The sequence below is a fragment of the Akebia trifoliata genome, chromosome 4 (assembly GCF_017979445.1).
Source record: "Akebia trifoliata isolate Shusen 1 chromosome 4, ASM1797944v1, whole genome shotgun sequence".
Lineage (NCBI taxonomy): Eukaryota > Viridiplantae > Streptophyta > Magnoliopsida > Ranunculales > Lardizabalaceae > Akebia > Akebia trifoliata.
This window is the reverse complement of record NC_141378.1, coordinates 37,465,523-37,490,951: the sequence shown is the minus strand read 5'-3', so window position 1 is coordinate 37,490,951 and position 25,429 is coordinate 37,465,523. Positions and strand designations below refer to the sequence as shown.

Genomic DNA, 25,429 nt, shown 5'->3' with positions numbered 1-25,429 from the left:
AAGGACAATTTCTTTTTTGTAAGTTCATTCCATGTTTCTCTGGTTCCATCGGGCTTATCTTCGTTCCCTATGGGACCCATTTGGGGTCAAAAGGTAACTTCAAAGGTATTTTTATTTGGTCAGCCGCTTTGGGCAAAATTCTTTCTTTTGATAATCTTATGACTAGGGGTTTCAATGGGCAAATTATTTGCTTCTTGTTCAAAGAAAATGGGGAGTCCACTTCTCATATTTTGATTCACTATCCTATGACTTGTTCTTAAATTATGGGCTCATTTCTTAAGTCTATTTCAGTGTGCATGGATATTCATGTATTCGGTATTGTCCGTTTTTCAAGAGTGGAACCATAACATGTTTTTGGGTAGGAAGACGTACCTTTGGGGTGTTCTTTAACGATTTTGTGTTTAAATGGGAGTCTTTGTGTTCAAATTAATATTGCTTTTTTTTTTGTTTATTTCTTGTAACTTATAACTTTATTTGGCTGGTTATCTCAACCAATCTTCTCTTAATATATTTTGGTCTACTTATTAAAAAAAAAAATCGATTATCCATTGATCAAATCAGTCATTCCATATTCTGAACCCTGTTGTTCCTTTCATTTGAGTATCTGAAAACCCACCAAACCTCTATTTCAGACATGTTTGGGAAGCTTTGTCCAGTTCTATCTCTTGTCAGTGCCCTTTTTTGAGTGGAAACTAGGTTTTCAAATTCTCATAAGCTAATAACTACTAGGAAAAAAAACCCATAAGCTAAGGGTTGGAGCATTTGAGAACTCCAGTGACTTAATGGTTGAGCTAAAGAACCATAAGCTAAGGGCCGGATTAGTTAAGAATTCCTGTGAGCTAATGGTCACGTTATGTACCCAATAAGTCAAGGGCCTTGATGAGTTTTGAAATTCCCATTAGCTAAGGGTCATGATAAGTTGAAAACTCTATTAAGCTAAAATGAGGGTGAGGATGGTTCAGAATTTCTGTGAGCAATGACCATATTAAATACTTGTAAGCTAAAGGCCAAGATGAGTTGGGAATTTCCATGAGCTTGGGGGGATTGTCAATTTAAAGACCATTGATAATGAGTTTCATAAAGTAGGAATATTTTGACAAATATTTATTTAAAGATGTTTAAGATGAAAAAAGCCCAGTTACTGATAAAGGAACCAGTATCATTGAAGGCAGACAAGAGATAAATTGTGTTTCACCACCAAAAGGGTGATATTGTGAAACCAACAAATGTCAGACAGATGCACTAAAGATAGTGTAATTCAGATCCTGAGATTGACCCTATCTAAATCTCGCAAATGGGTCAACACAAATCCTATGGTCAGTCCAACACACATCTTGAGATCATGATATAGACAATCCCATCCAGTATGCCCATCGCAACGCAAATCAAGAAATAAACTAGATCAATTCATATCCTACATAGGAGGCTTAAATTAGATAGAAAGTTATCTAGCTTGATTAATGTGGAATTTACTAGAGTATGAATAAGAACTCTAGGACGAGAGCCAAACTGAAACTGGTTTAACAATGAAAAGCGGACAAGCCAGTAACAAAGACACCAGGATAGATGGTTGAATAGGGTGACGGCTTCGTGATCAATTGCTCAGAGGTGGCTCAAGAGCGCCAATAACTCGATCAAGTATCCCTTTACTGATGGAGGCCAATTGTTATTAGTCTTTTATTTAAAGAGACCTACGGGAGAAGGAGGTGAATTGATCCGTAGAGCCAAAAGCATGTAGGAAGTCTTTCAATACATTTGAGAGATAGTGAGTCAAATCTTTGGAGCCAGGGATGTAATCACTTATTTTTGGCAGCAAACTATGTCAATAAATATTGCATTCTTGCTCTTCTTATCTTGTTGTATTTATGTTTACAAACCCAAAAAATTTAGGATCAATTAAACATGCCCCCCCCCCCCCCCCCCCATTATGTCTTTTTAATGCAAATGTGGTAATATTCGCTTTCACTACCTTAATCCACGTTTTTTGGGTCTTCCTCTTGCTCTTTTATAACTTCCAACTTGTGTTTTTCTTCGAACTGGGGCTATACTTCAATCTTGCCCCCTTTTTCGAAAAGTGATAGTTGTGCATTTGCATTGTTGAAAGTGTTAAGACAAGTCATGTTTCATTTCTTTGGTACATTGTCAATCGGAAACTCTTTGTTGGTTGATGAAATAAGATTTTTTTAAATGTCCAAGTAGATTTAAGTAAATATAAATTTACTTGAATATGAGTTAGATTGGGATATAGAGATTTGATCAAAACAAAGTTCCGGAGCTGCTTTCCCTTAGAGTTGATTAATGAATTTCTTTAGTGTTATTTGAGGAACCTTGTGGATTTTCTCTCATTTAAGCTGAACCTAGGTCTTGCACAAGATGAGCAGTAAATTTCGACAAGGATGAAATAGTCTTGAAGCAAGAGAAACATCACAGAAGAGTTGCAAAGATGTATCAACTCGTGAGAAGAATGCACATTATCCACAGATGAAAATAGTGTGAACCTCTTTTTTAATTCAACAACAAAAAAAAAAAATTAATAATAATACAAGAGAGAAAAATCCAAAACAAAACATGAGCACAAGTCCATTGAGATTAAAATAAAAAAGACGCCCGTCATCAAAATGGACCAATAAATAGATTACACTTTAATGTGGAAAGTTTGTCAACAATTCAAAACCCATGTATGTGATCTACCAAAATATCAGACCAAGAACAATACCAAAGACAATTAAAATAAAATAACCAGTTGTGGTCCCAACATGCACAAGTCCATTGAGATTAAAATAAAAAAGACGCCCGTCATCAAAATGGACCAATAAATAGATTACACTTTAATGTGGAAAGTTTGTCAACAATTCAAAACCCATGTATGTGATCTACCAAAATATCAGACCAAGAACAATACCAAAGACAATTAAAATAAAATAACCAGTTGTGGTCCCAACATCATAGATCGTAGAGAACTACTTCTATAGGAAAATGTTAGGTCATTGAGAGTGATGCTTCGCAAAAACAACCATGTTATTCTTCTATAATAGTTTAAGACTTCAATAACAAGGGTGCTTGAACAAATTGCATTGAAAATAGTGGACAAAGGAACAGCAGATTATGTTTTCCTCAAATGAACAGAAATGGCAAGGTCCCTTTTGACCTTAGAAAGATGGAAAAATACCTGATACGGAGTCTAGCGCTAACAAATCATAATCCGAAACTAGACCAACCTGCAGCCAGGAATAAGCAATGGTCAATGCACTGAACAGATTTATGAATAAATATTCAAATAAAAAAAAACAAAAACCAAAAGACCTAGTTCAATTGATAACATGCCTTTATATAGAGACCTAAGAACATTTGATATATGAGAGGAATAGAATACATTAATTGTTGGAAAAGACTACAAACAAAAAACAAAACATATAAGCAAAGAAGAACAGTAAGACTAGATTGTGGCTAGAAAAATGAAATACGGGCTTCTCCAAAGGCCACTTAATTAATTTTGGTCATCATCATCAAAGCATTATCACAAAAAATTGGTTATGACTGGATGTATCATATTTCTCCATTCAATTCTCTCCGAAGGCATGTCTTCTTTTAAATCAAGTGTGCTCATAACTTGGAAACTATGTAACCAGATTCATTCCTATCATGCTGAATTGTAGTTTGCAATTCAGTTCACTTGGGTTCAAGGAATACCAATAAAGCCCTCCCTCCCTCTCTTAGAATTTTTTTATTTTCTATTTTTTTACCAATAGACCTAAATGAAACAAGAAAATAATTGATTCTGCCTACCCGTACGAACTGGGATAATTCTATAGTGGCAAACTGCAAACCCAAATCCTATCATCTGTGAGCCCACTCTTTCCTTGAAGGATACTTTGATCTGGAAAAAAAATTCAGGAGAAATGTAACTTGTTTGTTTCCTAAGTTGGAGTTCTAATGGATGATGCTTATGATTTGCAAAAAACTAAAAAGTAAAAAAATAAATCTCAGCTTTAAATTATATGATAAGATGAATACAGAATACAATCTAAATCATTAGGCAACAATTATTCTGAAATTTATTTTTAATTTTTTGGATAACAGCTAGTCAGATATCTAAAATGAACTATTTCCACATATCAATTTTCTATCAACATCTTAAATCTGACAATAATTCATCATCTTAACTATTCCAGAAAAGGGTATCATGCAGCTCCATTGTACCATGAATGGCTTAAATATATTATAGCAGAAGAAGAATTTATGAATAGCAGAGAAGCAAACAGATATCATTTCGAATTCTGAGATTGATGAAACAGATTAAGTTTAGCATATAAAAGCGTATAAATAACTTATAAAACACTATTAGTCACAGAAGAAGTTATGAACGCACCAATGTCCAGTCATCATCAATCACAGGAAATCCCGTAATTCTGTTTTCCACAAGAATCTCCAGTGCTGTTGATGCAAACACCGAAATATAAGAAAAAGAAGCATTATAACATAGCTTATGACATCAAATTTATGTATCCAAATACCTTCATCAACGGTGGTCGTAGGTTTTACCGCATGTAAATATTCTCTTTTAGTCATAAAATCACCAACCGTATATGCTCCATTTTTAGACTGCAGACCAACATGCCAAGGAAAATGCAAGAATATTGTTAAGCCAGATGAACAAATATAGAAGGTTAAGACTATGCAACTTAAAGATAGAACACATACAAGTTACAACATCTAATAAATGATTATGATATAGACTTTAAACCTATGGAAAAAAGAAACCCTGATAATGAATAATCCAAAGGACAACTTACTATTTTGTATCAAGTCTCCAGTAAGATTATGTGTACATACTAGATTTTATTTCAAGTAGTTAAATAAGGCCTATTGTGTTTATAATTGCTGACTTGCACAAATTGGAAAATACATCCTAAATTAATTGTTCACTCATAATCTATGTCTCTTAATTACTTTTTATACTTATGGTCCATAGTCGCGATTAATGCACCGAATGGTCCCTTCACGGCCAACTACTCCACGACTGTTACAATTGGTATCAAAGCTTTAAAATTTCTTATCCACAACACGACTGTGGGGATGGAAGTTTATGAGAAGATCGTGTAGATTTTGGCACTAACCTAGAACAGAATTCTAGAGACTACATGCAGCAATAATCCATCAAAGTTCCCAAACCCACATTGTTCAGTAGGTATGAGACTAATAGCACAATTATGAACTGTTGGCTAGGTTCCAACAGAGGGGTCTAGGCCTTTACAAGATGTTACCCCTTTGCCTGATTATTGTATGAAATAATTGAGCATGTGTAAAGCATGGACCTTGCATTTAGTTAATTGGAAAAAAAATATCATTAATCAAATTATATAATGTTACCCTAAAAAAGGGGTAAAACCATGGGATCAAAAGACCTTTCAGAAGACGGATTTAATTACAAATTGGATCTAGGAGAAATTTTTGCAAGGCTAATAAATTCTTCTACACATCAATAGCTTCGCATATAGCTACGAATGACACATCCAAATTGCAAGATGACAATAAATATTATCCAAGACGAAAGAAGCATTGGTGAATGGGGAACAAAGTACTTCTCTGATCTCTTTAAGGTATCAACTTCAAATCCTTGTCCTCTCATTCAATTATTAATATATATATATATATATATATATATCTTGTTAATGTCTATTTTATCAAGTTTTTCATTTATGGAACCTTGTGGAAAATGATGTGCATGATGTAATTTTAACTTTTTTCCGACATGGGAAATGTTGAAGATGAATGTCATTCTTATATGCTTAATTTTAAAAATATTCCAATGCCGAGACCATTGATAAGTTCAGACCAATTTCCTTGATAAGTTCAGACCAATTTACAAAGTGATTTCAAAAATCCTAGCCAATAAATTCGCCATCTGTTTGTTAGGTATCATAGGCTAAAATCAAGTGGCCATTGCAAAGGATAGAAATATCTCATAAAATATTCTTTTGGCCCATGAATCAGTTAAATCCTTTCACTCTAAGGTGTCTCCGCAATTTCTTTTTCCTGAGCTTGATTTAAAAAAAGGCTTACGATAGGCTACGATGTCATTGAATCCTTCCTTCTTCAGGTCGGGTGCCCTCTTCCTTGGGTTAAATGGGCTGTGTTTCCTCTCCTAGATTTTCAATAATCATTAATAGAGTTAGTCATGATTACTTTCTGAGTCAGTGCAACTTCATCAGGGTGACCCGTTCTCTCCTCTACCCTTTACTATTGCTACAGAGGCCTTCTCTTGCATTCTTGAGAAGAAAATCTCTAATGGAGAGATTCTTGTTCCACCAAAACATGGAGTCTCATTTGATTTTTGCAGATGATATTATAGTATTCTCAAAGAACCATCTTGGATCTGCTAGGGAATTAAAAATCCTCTTGGATGAGTTCTCCGTTATTTCTAGATTGGAAGTCAATCATGGAAAAATTCAAGTGATGTTTAGTGCCACATGATCGGGTAAAAGATAGGCTTCTCGATTGCCTTCCTTTCTCTGAAGGTAATCTCCAAATTAAGTATCTTGATATTCCTTTATTTTCTTCTTGTTTGCGCCATTCTATGTGCCAACCTCTAATTGATCGTATCTATAAAAGATTGGAAGAGTAGAAATCAAATTTCCTTTCATATGCGGGTTGCCTAGAACTTATTTGTTCGGTCCTCGGTTCTTTTCACATTTATTGGTCTTCTGCTTCTAAGCTCCCAAGATCTACAATTGAAAAGATTGAATCCCTATTTGCTAGGTTCTTGTGGAGTGGGCAAAACCTTGAGTCCTCTTTTCATCTTATGAGGTGCAGTAAAGTGTATAAGCCTCTGGATGAGGAGGGTCTTGGCGTTAGAATAGAGAAAGAAAAGACTGGAATAAAACAGATATGATGAGGCTATTCTAGAATGTGGTTCAAAAGAAATCTCCATGGAGCCGATGGGCTAGAGACCAATATGATATTAATGATGATATTTGGGTGAAGTCCTTGCCCTTAAAATGCTTCTTGGGCTTGGCATGGAGTCATTGGAGTTATAGAAGACTTTGTTCCTCATATTAGATTTCTTCTTGACAAAGGTGATTTTAGACTCCTTTGGAAGGATTTATGGATTAATGGATCCTCTCTAATTACTCAATTTGTTAGAAAGATCATTTACCAATTTGGAAGCCACCGAAATGCTACTATCTTGGACTCAAATGCTTGGGTCTTGGAAAAGCAGCATAATGACCGAATGAAGGAGTGTGTGACATCATATATTCTCAGCTTGTTCCTATCCAGGGAGAGAAGGATTTGGAGTTATGGACTTCATCTACTAAAGGCGATTTTAATATGAAAAGTGCTTGAGACATTATAAGCGAAAGAGACACCAAAGTTGGATGAAAGAATGTGACTTGGAACAGGAGGTGCATCCCTGATCAATCTTTAATTGCGCAGTTGACTATCAATAAAGAAGAATTTTAGAAGAGAAAAATATCAAGTCTCATAAAAAGAGCTTGAAATATATTTATAACCCATAAGAAAGAAATGGACATAAATGCCCTTACACAGAAAGCATAACAGAAATAAATTTATATAAATCAAACTAGAACTAACTATCTATTATAATATTTCCAATACTCCCCCTCAAGCTGGGACAAATATATCAACTAGGCCCAGCTTGGCGAGATGAGAGTTTGTGACAGAAGGTCCAACAGACTTTGTAAGCATATCAACTAGTTGATCTGAAGAAGAAACAAAGATTGTCTTAAGTACACCAGATCGAACTTTCTCCTTGAGAAAGTGAACATCAACCTCAATGTGCTTAGTTCTTTCGTGAAGGACTGAGTCAGATGCAAGCATGATAGCAGACTTGTTGTCACAGAACAGCGAAGATGAGCCAACAGTAGGAAATCCCAACTCTATTAGCAAAGATCTAAGCCAAAGAATCTTACATGTACCAAGGGCCATAGCACGATACTCAGCTTCAGTAGAGGAACGAGAAACCACACTCTGTTTCTTACTTTTCCATGAGATAAGATTACCGTCATAAAAAGTACAGAAACCAGATGTAGATCTCCTATCTGTAAGAGAACCCGCATAATCAGCATCAGTGAAACATGACAGATGTGGCTGAGCAGTAGATGCATAAAATAAGCCTAGACCAGGACGAGACTTCAAGTAGCGAAGGATACGATACACGTCATCAAGATGAGAGGTACGCCTAGCATGCATAAACTGACTGACTACACTAACTGCGAAGGTCAAATCCGGTCTAGTGTTAGTCAGATAAATCAAACGGCCTACGAGTTTCTGGGAAGATGAGGGATCAGATAAAAGTTCCCCAGATTCAGCATGAAGGCGATGATTCTGATCCATCGGAGAAGAAGCAGGACGACAACCAAGCATACCAGTGTCCTGAAGAAAATCCAATGTGTATTTACGTTGAGATAACGAAATGCCACGGCGTGAGCGCGCTATCTCTAAACCCAAAAAGTACTTGAGGGGACCTAAATCCTTAACCTCAAAAGCACTACCCAACTGACTCTTAACCCTGTCAATCCAATGTGCATCATCTCCAGTTACTATAATATCATCTACATAAACCAAGACAATGGTATTACGGCCATCTACTCCTCGTCGAATAAAGCAAGTATGGTCAGAGTGGCATCTGAAAAATCCCATAGATAAAATGACCTCAGAGAAACGTTGGAACCAAGCTCGCGGAGATTGTTTTAGGCCATACAGAGATTTAAGAAGGCGACATACTTTCCCAGAATACTCCCCCTGAAGACGAAACCCAGGAGGGGGATCCATATAAATGACCTCTGTCAGATCACCATTGAGAAATGCATTCTTCACATCAAGCTGGTGAAGAGGCCATGAATGACAGGCCACTAAAGAGATTAGTAAACGGACAGTAGACAGTTTGGCTACAAGAGCAAATGTGGCCCCAAAGTCCTTTCCCGGAGTCTGCGTAAATCCCTTAGCGACGAGTCGAGCCTTGTAGCGATCAACAGTACCATTTGTGAGATACTTAACGGTGAAAACCCATTTACAACCAACATTTCGCTCCCCAGAAGGAAGAGAAACAAGATCCCAGGTGTGATTCTTCTGCAATGCATCCATCTCAGTAGTCATGGCTCTAGTCCACATAGGATCACGTAAAGCCTCAGATACAGATCGAGGAACCCGAATAGAGTCTGTGGTAGAAAGATAGGCTCGATAGGAAGGAGAAAGACCCTGATAAGAAACAAACTGGGCGATAGGGTGATCAGTAATACACCCTCGCTTACCTTTGCGAAGTGCAATAGGTAAGTGAGAGTCAGAAATAGAAGGGGCAGGCGGAAATGTAGAGGGGGATATACCTGAGTCCAAGGAGGAGGTTAGCAAAGTTTGAGAGGGGGGAGGGCGACGAGAATAAACTTGCAGCGGCGGCAACGAAGATGAAGATGGAGAGAAAATTGGAGATGGTAGCACTATTGGAGAAGAATCCTGTAAAGAAGAAGAGTCCTGCAAAAAAGATGAAGTACGAAAATATGGAATATTTTCAAAAAAAGTGGCATCCAGGGAATGAATAATACGATGAGAGAGGGGATCATAGCACCGATACCCCTTTGACATAGAAGAGTAACCCAAGAAGACACAACGGGTAGCTTTGTCATCTAGTTTGGTGCGATGAGGGGTTCTATCCTGAACAAAGCAAGTACATCCAAAAACTTAGGTGTAATAGGGAAGAGAGTATTATCAGGTCGAAGAACATGAAGAGGCACCTGTCCCCCTAAAGTACGGCTCGGAACACGATTTAGGAGGAAAGCAGCAGTAAGAACTGCCATATTCCAATATGACTTGGGAACATGCATCCCTCGCAGAAGGCAACGGACGATGTTCATGAGATGGCGATTCTTACGTTTCGCCACCCCGTTTTGCTCAGGAGTGTATCGGCAAGTTAACTGATGAAGCATACCATGCTCATGGAGATGGGAGCGAATCCCATCAGAAATATATTCCCCGCCATTATCTGTTCTAAGAGATTTGACGGTAATGTTGTATTGAGTTTGAATCATTTTAAGGAAATTAACAAAAATAGGTAGTACCTTAGAGCGAGAACGCATTAAATAAACCCAAGTACAATGAGAATAGTCATCAATAAATGTAACATAATATCTATGACCATTAAAAGCAGTAACAGGAGAAGGTCCCCACACATCAGAATGAACCAAATCAAAATAGCATTAACTCTATGCATGCGAGGAATATAAGAGGTACGGGTGTGTTTAGAAAGTTCACACACAGAGCACTGAAATTTGTGTCCACTACAAGATTGTTTTAAATTAGGGAATAATGAACATAAGTGCTGAAAATTAGCATGTCCTAAGCGAGCATGCCATAAGTCTAAAGTCTGAAAAGAAAAATTATGATTTCCAGTGAGTGGGAAGCACGGAAGCTGGAGCAGCAGTAGATGGAGCTTCAAACATGTACAGCCCATCCCTCTCATATCCCTTGCCAAAAATCCTCTTCGAAGTCAGGTCCTGAAAGACACAGTGAGTAGGAAAAAATGTTACAGAACAATTAAGCGATTTTGTAATACTACTCAAGACAGAAGGTTAAGGGATAAGTGTGGAACATGGAGAACAGAATCAAGAGAAAAACCAGGGATTAGAGATATAGAACCCTTACTGTAAACTGGGGTAAGAGATCCATCGGTAATACGAACCTCCTTATGAGTAGTAGGAAAAATAGAAGAAATAAAATGATTGGACTCACCGGTCATGTGATCAGAGGCACCCGAATCAATGACCCAAGTCAGAGGAGCAGAACCAGACTGAGTGGCATGAAATGCAGAAGAGGTACCTGGAGGAATGGTAGTAACAGATGCGACTGTCGAGGATGAGGGAGTCTGAGCCTGGAGTTGATCTCGTACAATAGCTGTAATCTGTGTCTGAAGATGTTGCAAATCAAGAGTACCAAGTGAAGCATGATCAACAGAGGTAGATTCCACAATAACAGCACGGGACTATCCCCCAAAAGATCTCAACAGGTGGGGATAGAGCTGAAAGCAGCGAGCTTTCTCATGGCCAATCTTCCGACAATGACTACATGTAAGACCACCTCTTTTACCACGCCCACGGCTCCCACGGCCTCGATTCGCGAATCCTTGAGTACGGGAATTAGAAAAATCTGAATTGGCTGCAAGAGCCATCTGATCTGTATCTAGAGCGGAGATAGTGGCAGGAGACTGAGTCTGTGAGGGAATGACACGGCGACGACGCTCATCACTATCAATAGTTGCAAATGTCTCAAATAATGAAGGTAAAGGAGTGGTATTAAGGATTTGGGTCCGTAGTGCCTCAAACTCAAGGTGTAAACCCATGAGGAACTGGTATGTCTGATGTCGAGCAATCCTCTTGACCACATACCCGGCTGCCTCTGCAGATAACTCAGCCATAAACTCATAGTGTGAGAGCTCCTCCCAACGGGACTGGAGGTATCCAAAATAATCTGCAACACTCTGATGTCCTTCGGTAGCTTGAGCAATATCCCGGTACAGTTCATAAATCCTCAAGTCATTGCGAGCATGTGCATATGTCTGAGTGAGAGCTACCCATAAAGAAGAGACAGTCTCATGATACATAAACATAGTGTAGATGCGTTGCTCCATGGAATTGAATAACCAACCAAGAATAGTGCAATTATCAATTTCCCATTGTTCAAATTTGGGATCAGTGGGGGGTGGCTTAGGAATACTGCCTAACAACCAACCAGATTTCCCTCTACTACCCAAATAAAGGCGTACAGACCGAGACCAACTGTGAAAGTTACGACCATCTAAATTGGTGATGCGTTGGACGGAGAAATTAGCCCCAAGAGTGGTGGTAGAGTCCTTAGTCTCGTGAGTCGTAGTCATTGCAAACAAGTAGTACTGTATTTGGATTGAAGGGAGGTCTCTCGTAGTAGTACTGTTTAAGACTAAAGAATCCTACTAATAGTTGTCTGCAACCCAGAAACAGACCCTACTGCTGTTGTGGGTGTGATCTAATCGAAGAAACAGCCCCAAAGAATCCTACTAATTGTTGTAGGGGCTGATTATCGATCACCCGACAGCTGTGTGCTGTTGTCGAAGAGCAAATCAGGTCTTGTAGGGCTGATCGAGGTGTACCCAATAGTGGACTGCTGCTGTATGGTGCAATAGAACTGATCGTAGGTGCTATAAGGTGTTGTTAGACAGATCGTAAGAAAGATATAGGCTTGAGGAGGTCTACTGCTGCTGTCGCAAGGCACTCGAGAGAGTGTAGGTGGAATCGCAACACAGGTAAGCACCTGCTGTAAGAACACGGACCTGTAGAAACCTTTTGTTGCTGTCGTAGATCACTATAGGACTGATAGACCTGATCGCAGATGAGATTCAGCACTCTAGAGCATGTAAGTTAAATCGCAACACCTGTATGAACTTACTGTTGCTGTTGCAGGTCACTGAAGATCATCTAGATCTGATCGTAGGTGGGAGACAGACCTGTATGAACCTACTGTTGCTGTCTCAGGTCACTGAAGATCATCTAGATCTGATCGTAGGTGGGAGACAGACCTGTATGAACCTACTGTTGCTGTCGCAGGTCACTGAAGAGCATCTAGATCTGATCGTAGGTGGGAGACAGACCTGTAGGAACCTCCTATTGCTATCGCACAACACTTTAGGGCTTGTAGGTCTGATCGCAGATGAGATTCAGACCTACTGCTACTGTCGCAAGGAATTAAAAAAGCCTAAAGGCTGATCGCAGGTCAAATTCTGATCTGTTGAAGCGATGTGTGGGCTGACTGCCGAAAGAAACCCTAACGTAGGGTACAAAAAAAAATATATTAATCACAGTGCAAATCTCTATTGCAGCATGTGAAGGGTTACTAAAGTCTCTATCGCATCATGCGATTGAGAAGACAAGAATCAGAAAAAAAAAGAAACCCCCGAAGGGGAGAAAATCCGGATGAAGCTGAGTGAAGTAAGTAGGGAGGAGGAGGAACAGAGTTAGGTTTTTTCTTTTTTTTGGCTCTGATACCAAGAAGAATTTTAGAAGAGAAAAATATCAAGTCTCATAAAGAGAGCTTGAAATATATTTATAACCCATAAGAAAGAAATGGACATAAATGCCCTTACACAGAAAGCATAACAGAAATAAATTTATATAAATCAAACTAGAACTAACTATCTATTCTAATATTTCCAATAAATAACAGATTGATGACTGCATAAAATTTGATAAAGAGAGGGTTTTACATCATGTTTGGATGTTATCTCTATAAAGAGGCTGATGAAGACATTGACCACTGATTTTTCAAATGCCCTTTCAGTGAGAAGATCTGGTTTCACGTTCTTAGCAGGTTTGGAATTACAACAATGGGGACTAATACAATCAGAGAAGAGATAGCTCATGCATAACATAAAGGCACCTAGTAGATGGTTCCAGCCATGTTCAATGTAGCTTTTACATATACCATTTACCACATTTGGCATGAACGAAACTTGAATATATATTTGAAGACGGCACCACCACATCTAGATTTCTAAGCCAAATTTCAGAAGATGTTAGGGGCATTTTTTATGGTTCTATTATAAGAGATGACCAGTATGGTTCAAGTTCTTTTTCTTTTCTTTTTTTGCAAACAATTGGAATTTTCGACTCAATTATTGCAACCTGTCTGAAATTTGTTTTTGGAGTGTTCCAAGGACTGTTCTGAATAAAGTGAACCGAGATAGTTCACTTTCTTCTGATAGAGGTGGTTTGGGTTTCATTGGTAGAAATGAGGAGGGTCATTTTTTAGTTCGTATCTTGAGGAGGAGCAAATTTTGAGAAAATTACTTCAATTTAGATGCAAGCGATCTACGAAGCTTTGAGATTCATGAGTTTCAAAGCCACAAATAGGATTGTCATCAGTGCGAACTCGAACTATACGATAAAGATGATTAATGGAAAGGTTGAACCTGCTTGGAAGTATTTAAGATTACTTCGAGACATTAGAGAATTGGGCCAAAATTTTAAATCTTGTTCTTTTAAGTTTTTTTGGCAATAAGCTAACCGTGCACTGATTTCTTAGTTCAATAGAGAGCTATTGTCAAAGACCTTTTTTCTGCTTTTGGAGGAGATTATCTTTCCAAGTGATTTGATTGATATGCTTCAAGATGATCTCTCTTGTTACTACGTCCATAGTTGATTTGCTTTCTCTTTATTGAATGGGTGGCTCTTGTGGAGAGATAAAATCCACTCTCATCTGGACCATTCATGTCACACCAATCAGCACGTATACAAAGACATACAAGTGGCATTATTTAGATAATCTTATCAAATCAGGAAAGAATTCCAATGTGGGAGGATTCTTCCCCTTTGGATAATTACTATATTTGGATAAGGATGGATCAATGTTGTTAAATAGCATGTGCGACCAGCACATGCTATTCACATATGCGATTCCGCATATCGCATGTGCGGTGGCAAATGCTGGAAGAAGAAAAAACTGAAAAAAAAAATATGCCATCACACAAATTGCATATGCCAACGCCACATCGCATATGCCATCACACACAAAAATATGCCACCGCATATTGGCAAATAGTATTATTTGAGGATTGCGACTGTGGCATAAGCAATTTTCACTTTGAAAATAGGGTATGCAACTATAGCATGTGTGATTTTCACTTTGAAAATAGCATATGTGACTGCATTTGACAACATTAGGATGGATATGGCAATTGCAATCTAATCAGGATCAGGTTTTCTTTTCTGGGTTGATGGAAGATGAAAAAGAAGGATCGGGAGGTAAAGGAGAGATGGAAACTAGGTAGCCAAAGGGTAAAATGCAATCACTTAACATTGGAATACAGATATAGTGGAATGACTCCTCAAGCCTGTGGATGTAGGCAACTTTGTCAAACCATGTAAAAATCTCTCGTATTTTTTCTTTTCTCTATTAGTTGTGATTTGTGTGTGGGATCTTAATCAGGATCTCGAGATGAATGCAAAAAAATTTCATCTACAATTTGGCATTGTCCGTAGGAATGGACTAGGAAAGCACATGAAACCACTTTTACGATCAAGAATTCCATCAGGAGTTGGGGGCTGCCCCCAATATGAAGTTTTCGTGGGTATCAAGTTCAAATCTGATCTTGCCAAGGAATGGAGCATAGTTTGTCAATCGGATCTTTCATTACCCCCCATGATGTAAAGATTTGTGTTATACTTATCTATATGTATTAGGTTGAAAAAGTTTGTGATTTATATCAGTTAATGGTATGGAAGAGTTGAGGAGTTACCTCATCAATTTCTGACTGGGTTGCAAAACGCTTTGATTTGAAATTCCTGTCTCAACCAACGGTGGTGATGATTTAGAGCCTTCAAGATACATGTGTTATCCTCAGTCCAGTAGCGTGGCATCACATGGTAATGTGCAAAGGGAGAAATGGGTTGGTGTTCTGTGGTAACATGCAAAGGAAGTAACATGCTATGAACGTGGTGTAGGAAACATGTGCAAGTAAACACGCATGTGAGGGGTACAGGTAAGCATGTGTGAAAATGTTGTGACAAATTGCAATGCAAGGCAACGTGTGAGGAGGTTGTTACATTTGGAGAAAGGTTACTCTAAGGGCACCACATGTGGATAAAGGGAACTTCAAGTAAAGGCATTTATCTCATGTATGAGGTTAAAAATATAAAATAATAAAAATAAAAAAAAAAAGATGGCATGCACACCATGGGGAAGAAAGGTTTATATTTTGACAACCATTTACCCCAAAAGACTGATCTGATGGGGAATACACAATTACGAATATAAGGTCACAGGTCGAACTGGGGCACAATATGTTCACACGTGGCACCCGAGAACAAAGGTGAATAACACAACACTTAACACTCACCCTCATCCATAAGGGTGGAAAACTCCTTCAAGAAGACTCGAAACCATGACCTATACGAACCTAGCGCTTTGATACCATATTGACAACCATTTACCCGAAAAGATCGATTTGATGAGGAAGGCACAACTATGAATATAAGAAGGTCAAGGGTCGAGCTGGGGTACGATACGTAAGCACGTGACACCCGAGAGTGGAGGCGGATAACACTCCCCCTCACCCATAAGGGTGGAAAATTCCTTTGAGTCTTGGACCTGTGACCTATACGAACCTAACGCTCTAATACTATGTTGACAAACCTTTACCCCAAAAGACCGATCTTATGGGGAATGCACTACAATGAATATAAGAAGGTCACATGTTGAACTGGGGCACAATGTGTAAGCACGTGACACCAGAGAGCAGAGGTGGATAACACAACACTCAACATTATGTACACCACAAGTTAATTTGTAGGTGCAGAAGAATGCTATGTGTTGAATGAATTGATCCAAGCAACAATATTGCCAGGTCTATTTTGCTATGACCAAGTTTATGTGTTGAGGGTGGTTACAACATGTAGAAAGATGTGATAACGCCAAGACTCTTTACTTTTAAAATTTAATTTTAATGCATGGCCTATACATCATCGTTGATGTATGGGACCCCTTCCTCCTGTTTAAAAAATTATCAGTAAAATATACTAAAGAAATTGTTAAAAGTAAGTTAAGGTGAATTGAGTGTTGGACATGCACATCATCTTTTTTTATAGGTATAGGGTTAATGGTTAGCAAATGAAGTTGGGTTCAAAGGAGTTTGAACCTAGGACATTAGAACAACAATCCACACGTCTTACCACTTAGCAAAGTTGGGACTTCAACATGCACATCATCTTTGATGTGTATTGAAGCCCATCTTTTGGTAAAAAGAACAAGGAAAATGAAAAGGGAATTGAATGCCTTGAATTACACCAGTTTTAATGTGTATTAAAATCCAACTCATGCATAAATGGTGAAGAGGTGGTTGGGATATGAATCAATAGACATCCAATTTGATGTGCATCAAGACCCATCATTGTACAAGGGATCTGAACAATTAAAGAGTAAAAGGGAAATGGGTCCAATTTGGGATCTCCAATTATAATCAAATTATACCGAGCCAATTAATTGCTAGGGGGCTTAATAAGGATCCCATGTGATCCAATTTGTTTTGTTGTGTCGGCCCGACAAAAGGAAAGCATGGGAGTTAATTTCAGGCCCAACTCATTGATTCAAATAAGACCTAGTCTAAGCCCACTCATAGAGTCAAGTTTGTTAACTATTGCTCCAAACATCAAAGGTTCTAATTCGACCCAATTTGTTAATTGGTTACTCGACCAAGTCAAATGGTACAAACAGAGGGCTCAATTTAATACCGTTATGTCATATAATTAATTTATATGAGGAAGCTCGATCCGAGTATAATTAGTGAAGGACTTGGAATTGGGTGTTACCTAAGATTTTTGTATGAAGGAAATTCTTAGTTCCTCCAAATGAATCAAGCCCGACCACTTTGTTGATCAGTGCATAAGATGGAAATCTGGCCTCTTTGTTAGTTGGAGCATAAAATGGAAATTGGAAGTCATGGTTCCTCCAAAGGAACCAAGTCCGACCTTTTTGTTGGTCAGTGCATAAAATGGAAATGAAGTCTTAGTTCCTCCCAAGGAACCAAGCCCAACCTCTTTGGTGGTCGATGCATAAGATGGAAACGAAATGTCTTAATTCCTCCCAAAGAACCAAACCCAACCTCTTTGGTGCTCGATGCATAAAATAGAAAGTCTTGGATCCTCCCAAGGAACTAAGCTGTCGGTGCATAAGATGGAAACGAAAAAAAATTTTTCTCCAAAGAAACCAAGTCCAACATCTTTGTCAGCCAGTGCATGAAATGAAAACGGAAGAAGGAACCAAGTCCAACCTCTTCGTTGGTCGATGCACAAGATGGAAACGGAAAGACTTGGTTCATCCCAAGGAACCGATCCCAATCCCGACCCCCAAGTTGGTCGGGTTATTAGACGAAAAGCTTGATTCAGTGGAAAATCGAATTTGTACTAAATAGGGATTAGATAAGCTCAGAAGCACAGAAATAAATACTAATTTGGGAATCGGAGGCGGGGCTCATTCAAGAAGTATTTCATGTGTTATAAGTTCTCGAATGTCGATATCAATACATCAATATCCACCTTCGAGAGGAAGCTATTGCAGAGGGATAAAATTCACTCTCATCTAGACAATTCATGTTGCACCAATCATCACGTATCTCAAGACATACAAGTAATATTATTCGGATGAGATCCTATCAAATTAGGAAAGAATCCTAATTTGGGAGGATTCTTCCCTCTTTCGATAATTATTATATTTGGATAAGGATGGGAAAAGAAAGATCAGGGGGGAAAGGGGAGATGGAATGTGGATAGCCAAAGGGCTATATGCAATCAAGCATGGTTGTCAAAAGCGGGGTCTAAGTGTAGGAGCGACCGCCTAGCCTACTCACGTGCCCAATGCTTAAAGCGGAATTTCTTTAAAAAACTTTTTTTTTCTTTAGTCTTTTCAAAAAGACCATGGTCTAGGATGTCCTATTAGATTATTTTAAAACATAGGGATGCCTAAAATATTCACTAAAACTTTGAGTGGTTTTATAAAAAAATATTTTTAGTATTTATATTTCTAAGACTTCTCAAAGTTGAAAGCTGGGGCTCACTTTCAAGTGGAGGAGGGAGATGACGGCAACGATGATGGTGGTGGCGACAATGCCCCAGTCAATTGGAGGGATGAGGACAATATTGAATTCAGATTAGAGGATTTTGTTAATTTAGTTGATATCTATGAAAACTAAAGTTAAGATACTCTATTTACATATTTTTCTAAATTGTTACTTTGATGGATTTTAAATTGCTAATGTTAGGTTGACTTGTTGGGTTATGAGTTTTAATTGATTATTAACTTGCAAGTTTGCTAATTAGTTGATGTTACCTTGGAAATTGCATATTTGTCATTATTTTGTTCTTATTTCTTATTTTTTGCATTATTTTTAATAAATCTAAAAAAATACTATTTTTTTGTCACCTAGGCCCCGCTAACACCTTTAACAACCTACCTTGCAATCAGGTAACATTGGAATACGGATTATAGTGGAATGACTCCCCGAGCTCATTGATGTAGGCATCTTTGCTAAACCACGTAAAAATATCTCGTATTCTTTCTTTTTTGTGTTAGTAGTGATTTATGTGTGGGATCTTTGTAATGACCTGAAATCCTAAAATGTATCTCGAGGAAAGAATTTTAGATCTGTGCATTGATTTAAAAGTTATCTAATCCTCGAGTTTCGCATTAGATATTTTCCCAATAGGTAAACGACACCTTAGAGACGTAATTTAAGGAAACCGATCATACCATTAGATTCGTGTCGAAAAATCACCCAAAATAGAGTATAAGTTTGTCCAATTCGGCATTCGGGAAAAACAATTCCCAAAATGACAAGTATGTCCCAACTTAAGTGATATAAATATCTAAATTCTATTAGAAAAATCAGATTTTTCTTATTCTCCTCTCCAAACAAATCTCAACCCTTTTCCTTCAATATTTGAAACTCAGATCTACGCCAAACGAGAACAATCCGAGCTTAGGCGTAAGAAGGAAAGTTGTTCCTCTCGCCAAGGGTTACGCGTGGACGCAAAGAAATCCGATTTTCGCCGGAAGAAAAGTTTGGAGATTGGCCGGAGGCGATTTTAAAGTCCGTTCAACCGTTGAAAATAACTTAATGTAGGTTGCCTTCCCTTCTACCTTCTAGTTATGCGATAATTTCATAGAAAATCCATATGATTATTGATAAATCGATTGTTTCATTAAGTTTATACATATTTGAACAATTTGAATCATGTTTGCATGCTTATTTATGATTGGTTTTAGTTCATTTGATGTAATATAATCATTTTATAGTTAATATGATATTTGGATCGATTTTGGTCGAGTTTCGACGAAAAATCAGCAATTCGGAAAAGTATCCGAATGTTGAGTTTGGTTCTAATTTGTTTTGTGTTGCTTCCATATAGTATGTATACCCATTTCCTACATTTATTTCATTAAAAATAATTACGTATTACTTTAAGTTCTTTAATAAATAAATAAATAGTTCATTTTCAATTTCGACTTTGAAAAAAATTATTTTTCAACACTTAGTTAAATTTGCATAGATTTCCAGCTTTTATGTCTTATGGTTTTATCTTCGTTTTCGAGTCTTTCTAATCAACCAAAACCATCGAATGGAATTGGTTGATGCTCTATGGATTTCGAATTTCTTTAAAAGTAAAATTACTTTGATAGATATGTAGGAAATTAGATGATAGATTGATCGATTTAATCGATGGATGGATAGAGAGAACGTATGTTCTCGACTGATTGATGGGACAGTGCCTCCAGTTCTACGTAGTGGCCATGCCACGTAAAACGTGATAAATAGATAGAGGGATGAGATGGTTGATGGATGGAAATGACAGATAACTGTCACTGGAAGGCACTACCAGAGTTTGTTTGTATTTTCGATTAAAAAGAAATGATATATTATATACAAAATAAATTATTTTGTTTACCAGTAAAGGTTTGTAGAAAACCCATAAAGAGTGACGCGTTGCTGTGTATCCGGAAGCGGCGAGTCAATCTAGGATAACACTAGATGTCATATGTTCTTCGGTAGTATGGGATACCTTAGAGCATATTACAGCTTATGAAATCCGGGAATTTCTCCTACTTATTTTCTGGGGAACGTTGTGTGTAAAGGCGGTCTCTGTATAGTGTAGAGATAGGCGGGGTTCACATGCATTGCCTCTTGATAGGCTTCGACGCGAGGGGTCTCCTGGGCTAGTTAGTGATCACTTTTAGTCTGTAGTCGTCAAACGGTCGACCTCACCGTTAGTTGAACTCAGTATTGGGTTCTTGGTCAACGGCCAGTCTGAGCCGGATAAATGGTCATCCAACCGTGGTATGCTAGACCGGCCACAAAATCAGATTATAACGATGGGATTCCACATCGGAGGTTAAGTTTGGAATATCGTATTGCCATAGCCGAGGCGGTTATATCGGCGTGTTCCTCTGCTCTCTTATCGATTACACCGCCGTGTTCTTATTATGTATCTTTTTCTTATTTTGTAATGATTGATAGATGTTTTCATTTAAAAGATGCATATGTTACTTTAAATGATAGGTTGAAATTATTTAACTGTTTATTGAATATGCTTAGACATTTATCGTATGTTACATTATGAAAAACTTACATTATTTAACTGTTCAACTGATTACTCGTGCAAGTATGACTCGTTGTTAGAACGGCGTTCATCCTGCTGAGTAACATTCCCCTGTTACTCACCCTATCCTTCCCCTTTCAGATTATTCAACTTTTGAAGAACCGTTCTTTGAGGAGTCTTTTGAGGAGGTCCTCGAGGAGGATCAGATTGATGTCTTGCCGCCGCCATGTCTTTGAGGACTAGTAGAGGATCTTAGCGGTTTCTGGTTGTAGATAAGAAACATGGTAGTTTAGAAATTTTTGTAACCTGATGAATTATGAGATTAAAGATCTTGACTTATATCAGTGTTTGTCGATTTCTTCTGTTTACTCTAGACTCTCGTATAGATGTTAGTTAAATGTTTATTCCGCTGCGTGTATTTTCTTTTCATAACTATTATTATTTATGAATGTTCTGTTAGATTGTGTGATTGATTACCTCATACCTCGAGATTCTAACCGATGAATCATAGGGATTCGTGTTGGGATTTCGGGGCGTGACAATCTTAATCGGGATCTCAAAAAAAAATTGCATCTGCAGATCACTTCAAACCCCAGCTTTCCAATAAAAAATTGCATCTGCAGATCACTTCGCAGAGTCAGATGACTAGAGGCCAGGGACAGACTTCGAGGCCTCAGGTTCAGACTGCTAGACCTCCACTACAGTTGCAGAGGGCACCTACGGGTCAGGCCAGTAGAGAGCTGATTAGATGTTATGAGTGTGGAGAGTTGGGACATCTGAGGAGACAGTGCCCCAAAATCCCCCAGCAGACCCGTGATTCGATGACTCAGGCTAGGGTCTATGCTATGACACAAGCCGACGCTACAGCTTCAGAGGATGTTGTGGAAGGTATAATTATGTTATATAACTGTTTAGCACATGTATTGATGGATTCAGGTTCCACACATTCATTTGTATCTTCTAGCATGGTAGAAAAGTTAAAACTTTCTACAACAGACACCAATAGGACACTTTCGTTGATGACTCCCCTGGGAAACAAAACAATGCCACATCGAGTGTATAACTCGTGCATTCTCAAGATAGGAGATAGTTCATTTGAACTGAACTTGATAGTCTTAGAACTTCGAGATTTCGACATCATCTTAGGCATGGACTGGTTAGCTGCATACCATGCGGTTATAGATTGTTATGCGAAGACAGTTAAGTTTGGTGTGCCGGGACAGCCAGAGTTCAAATTCAAGTTTAAGGGAATTCGGAATCGTGTAATCCGAGTGATAGAACCATCTAGGAATGAGACTGATTGGGATAGTTTGTATAGCATGAATGCTACCGTTAGTGAGATGAATGAAGAATCACTAAAGGTGGAAGCAATCCGAATAGTATGTGACTATCCCGATGTCTTTCCTGCAGAGTTACCTGGGTTACCCCCAATCAGGAAGATTGACTTCTCAATCGAACTGATTCCAGGAACTAGACCCATATCGATTCCACCTTATCGAATGGCCCCAGCAGAAATGAAGGAGCTAAAAAGTCAATTGGAAGAGTTGACAGGTTTGGGTTTCATTCGTCCGAGCAGCTCGCCTTGGGGTGCTCCAGTTTTGTTCGTAAAGAAGAAGGATGGGTCAATGAGATTATGCATTGACTATCGAAAACTGAACCAAGTGACGATAAAGAACAAGTATCCGCTCCCCAGGATTGATGATCTGTTTGATCAACTAAGAGGTGCCAAGTACTTCTCAAAAATTGATCTAAGATCGGGATACCACCAGTTGAGGATCAAAGAGGAGGATGTTTCGAAGACAGCATTCCGAACTCGGTTAGGGCACTTTGAGTACCTAGTAATGCCATTCGGTTTGACTAATGCACCTGCGGTGTTTATGGATCTCATGCAACGAGTGTTTTGGGATTTCTTGAATGTCTTCATTATCGTCTTCATTGACGATATCTTGATCTATTCGAAAACGGAATTTGAGCATGAGGATCATTTGAATGTCACACTTCATAGGTTGCGCCAAGAGAAGTTGTATGCTAAATTCTCTAAGTGCGAATTCTGGTTAGATGAAGTGAAGTTCTTGGGTCATGTGGTTTCCAAGAATGGGATATCGGTGGACCCTTCGAAGATTGAAGCGGTTATGAACTGGCAGAGGCCTACTACAGTTACTGAGATCAGGAGTTTTCTTGGACTTGCGGGATACTACTGTAGGTTTGTAGAAGGCTTCTCGAAGATAGCTTCGTCATTAACGAAGTTAACTCAGAAAGGGGTCAAGTTTGAATGGACCGATAGTTGCGAAACAGCATTCCAGGAGTTGAAGACTCGACTAACCACGGCACCCGTTTTGATAGTCCCTAAGCCAGGAGAGAAATATATCATTTATGCTGATGCTTCTCATACGGGACTTGGGTGTGTATTAATGCAGGTTGGTCAGGTAATTGCTTACGCATCGAGACAGTTGAAGATCCACGAGAAGAACTATCCGACCCATGATTTAGAGTTGGCGGCTATAGTGCACGCACTCAAGGTCTGGAGACACTATTTGTATGGGGAGACCTTTGAAGTGTATTCAGATCACAAGAGTCTCAAGTATTTATTCTCGCAGAAGGAATTAAATATGAGACAGAGGCGATGGATGGAGTACCTGAAAGACTATGACTTTACATTGCATTACCATCCTTGTAAGGCTAATGTAGTAGCAGATGCGTTGAGTCGTAAGAAAGATGGGGTGTTTGCTCACATAAAGATTGAGGAATGGAAAATGCTAGAAACTGCAACCGATTATGCATTCAACATTCCCTCAGAAACAGATGAGCAGAAATCCTATGTAGCTCACATGAGAGTACAACCCCAGATTGTTGAAAGGGTAATTGAAGCGCAGAAGATTGATACGGAATTGGAAGGGTACCAAGAGAAAGCAGAGGACTTTGGTGAGCAGAGTTGGAGGATTCATGATGATGGTAGTATACGGTTCAATAGTAGACTTTGGGTTCCTCACAACGCCTTGTTGAGGAAGGACATAATGGATGAAGCCCATAAGTCGCATTTTTCTATTCATCCAGGGAGTACCAAGATGTATCAGGACATGAAAAGAAATTTTTGGTGGCCAGGAATGAAAAAGCACATTGCCCAGTATGTGAGTCGTTGTATGATATGTCAGCAAGTAAAGGCTGAGCATAGGAGACCTGCAGGATTATTGCAACCACTTCCTATACCAGAATGGAAATGGGAGCACGTGACTATGGATTTTGTTAGTGGGTTGCCGAAGGCCAGTGATGGGATTGATGCTGTATGGGTGGTCGTAGATAGACTTACTAAGTCTGCTCATTTTCTACCTATCAAGATGACTTACACTGTGGATAAGCTGAGCAGGATTTATGTATCAGAGATTGTGAAGTTACATGGAGTCCCAGTTTCTATTGTATCTGATAGGGATCCACGTTTTACATCTCAATTCTGGCAGAGTTTTCAAGTTGCATTTGGTACGAAGTTGAAGATGAGTACAGCATTCCACCCACAGACTGATGGGCAGTCAGAACGTGTTATTCAGATATTGGAAGACATGTTGAGGGCTTGTGTACTAGATTTTGGAGGTAACTGGAAGAATCACTTGGCAATAGCTGAATTTGCCTATAACAATAGTTACCAATCTAGTATAGGCATGGCACCATTTGAAGCGTTATATGGCAGACCATGCAGATCGCCAAATTGTTGGGCAGAAGTCGGAGATAGTATTCTGTTGGGCCCCGACATCGTCTTGGAGACTACTGAGAAGATTAAGACAGTTCGAGAAAGGTTGCGGGTAGCACAGAGCAGGCAGAAAAGTTATGCAGATCATCGTCGACGACCATTAGAGTTCGTGATCGGTGATTTTGTATTCTTGAAGGTTTCTCCTAGAAGAGGAATCAGTAGGTTTGGGATTAAGGGTAAACTAAAGCCGAGGTATGTAGGACCGTTTGAGATCATAGACAGAGTTGGCACGGTTGCATACAAGTTGGCTTTACCTACTCAGTTAGAAAGGGTTCATAACGTATTTCATATATCGATGTTGAGAAAGTATGAACCGGACCCATCCCACGTTATTGACTGGCAGTCCTTGAATCTAGAGGAAGACATATCGTATGAAGAGGGGCCAATACAGATTCTTTACCGTAAAGAGAAAATGTTGAGGTCACGAGTTATTCCGTTAGTTAAGGTGCTTTGGAGACATCACAATGTCGAGGAAGCGACTTGGGAGAAAGAAACGGAGATGCGTGCTCAATTTCCAGAATTATTCTTCGATTGAGGTATGTTTAATTTCGAGGACGAA

The 25,429-nt window shown here is 38.7% G+C and overlaps 1 protein-coding gene across 1 annotated transcript in view; it reads right to left on the bottom strand.

Moving 5' to 3' along the window:
• The window catches only part of LOC147404854 (CBS domain-containing protein CBSX1, chloroplastic-like), a 37,702-nt gene that overhangs the window by 8,982 nt on the left and 3,291 nt on the right, over positions 1-25,429 (bottom strand). The window contains exons 2-4 of the mRNA XM_086440948.1: positions 4,515-4,602; positions 4,370-4,434; positions 3,170-3,218 (exon numbers count right to left, since the gene is read on the bottom strand). Of these exons, the coding sequence (XP_086297074.1) occupies positions 3,170-3,218; positions 4,370-4,434; positions 4,515-4,602 (202 nt within the window). The remainder of the gene's footprint in view (positions 1-3,169; positions 3,219-4,369; positions 4,435-4,514; positions 4,603-25,429) is intronic.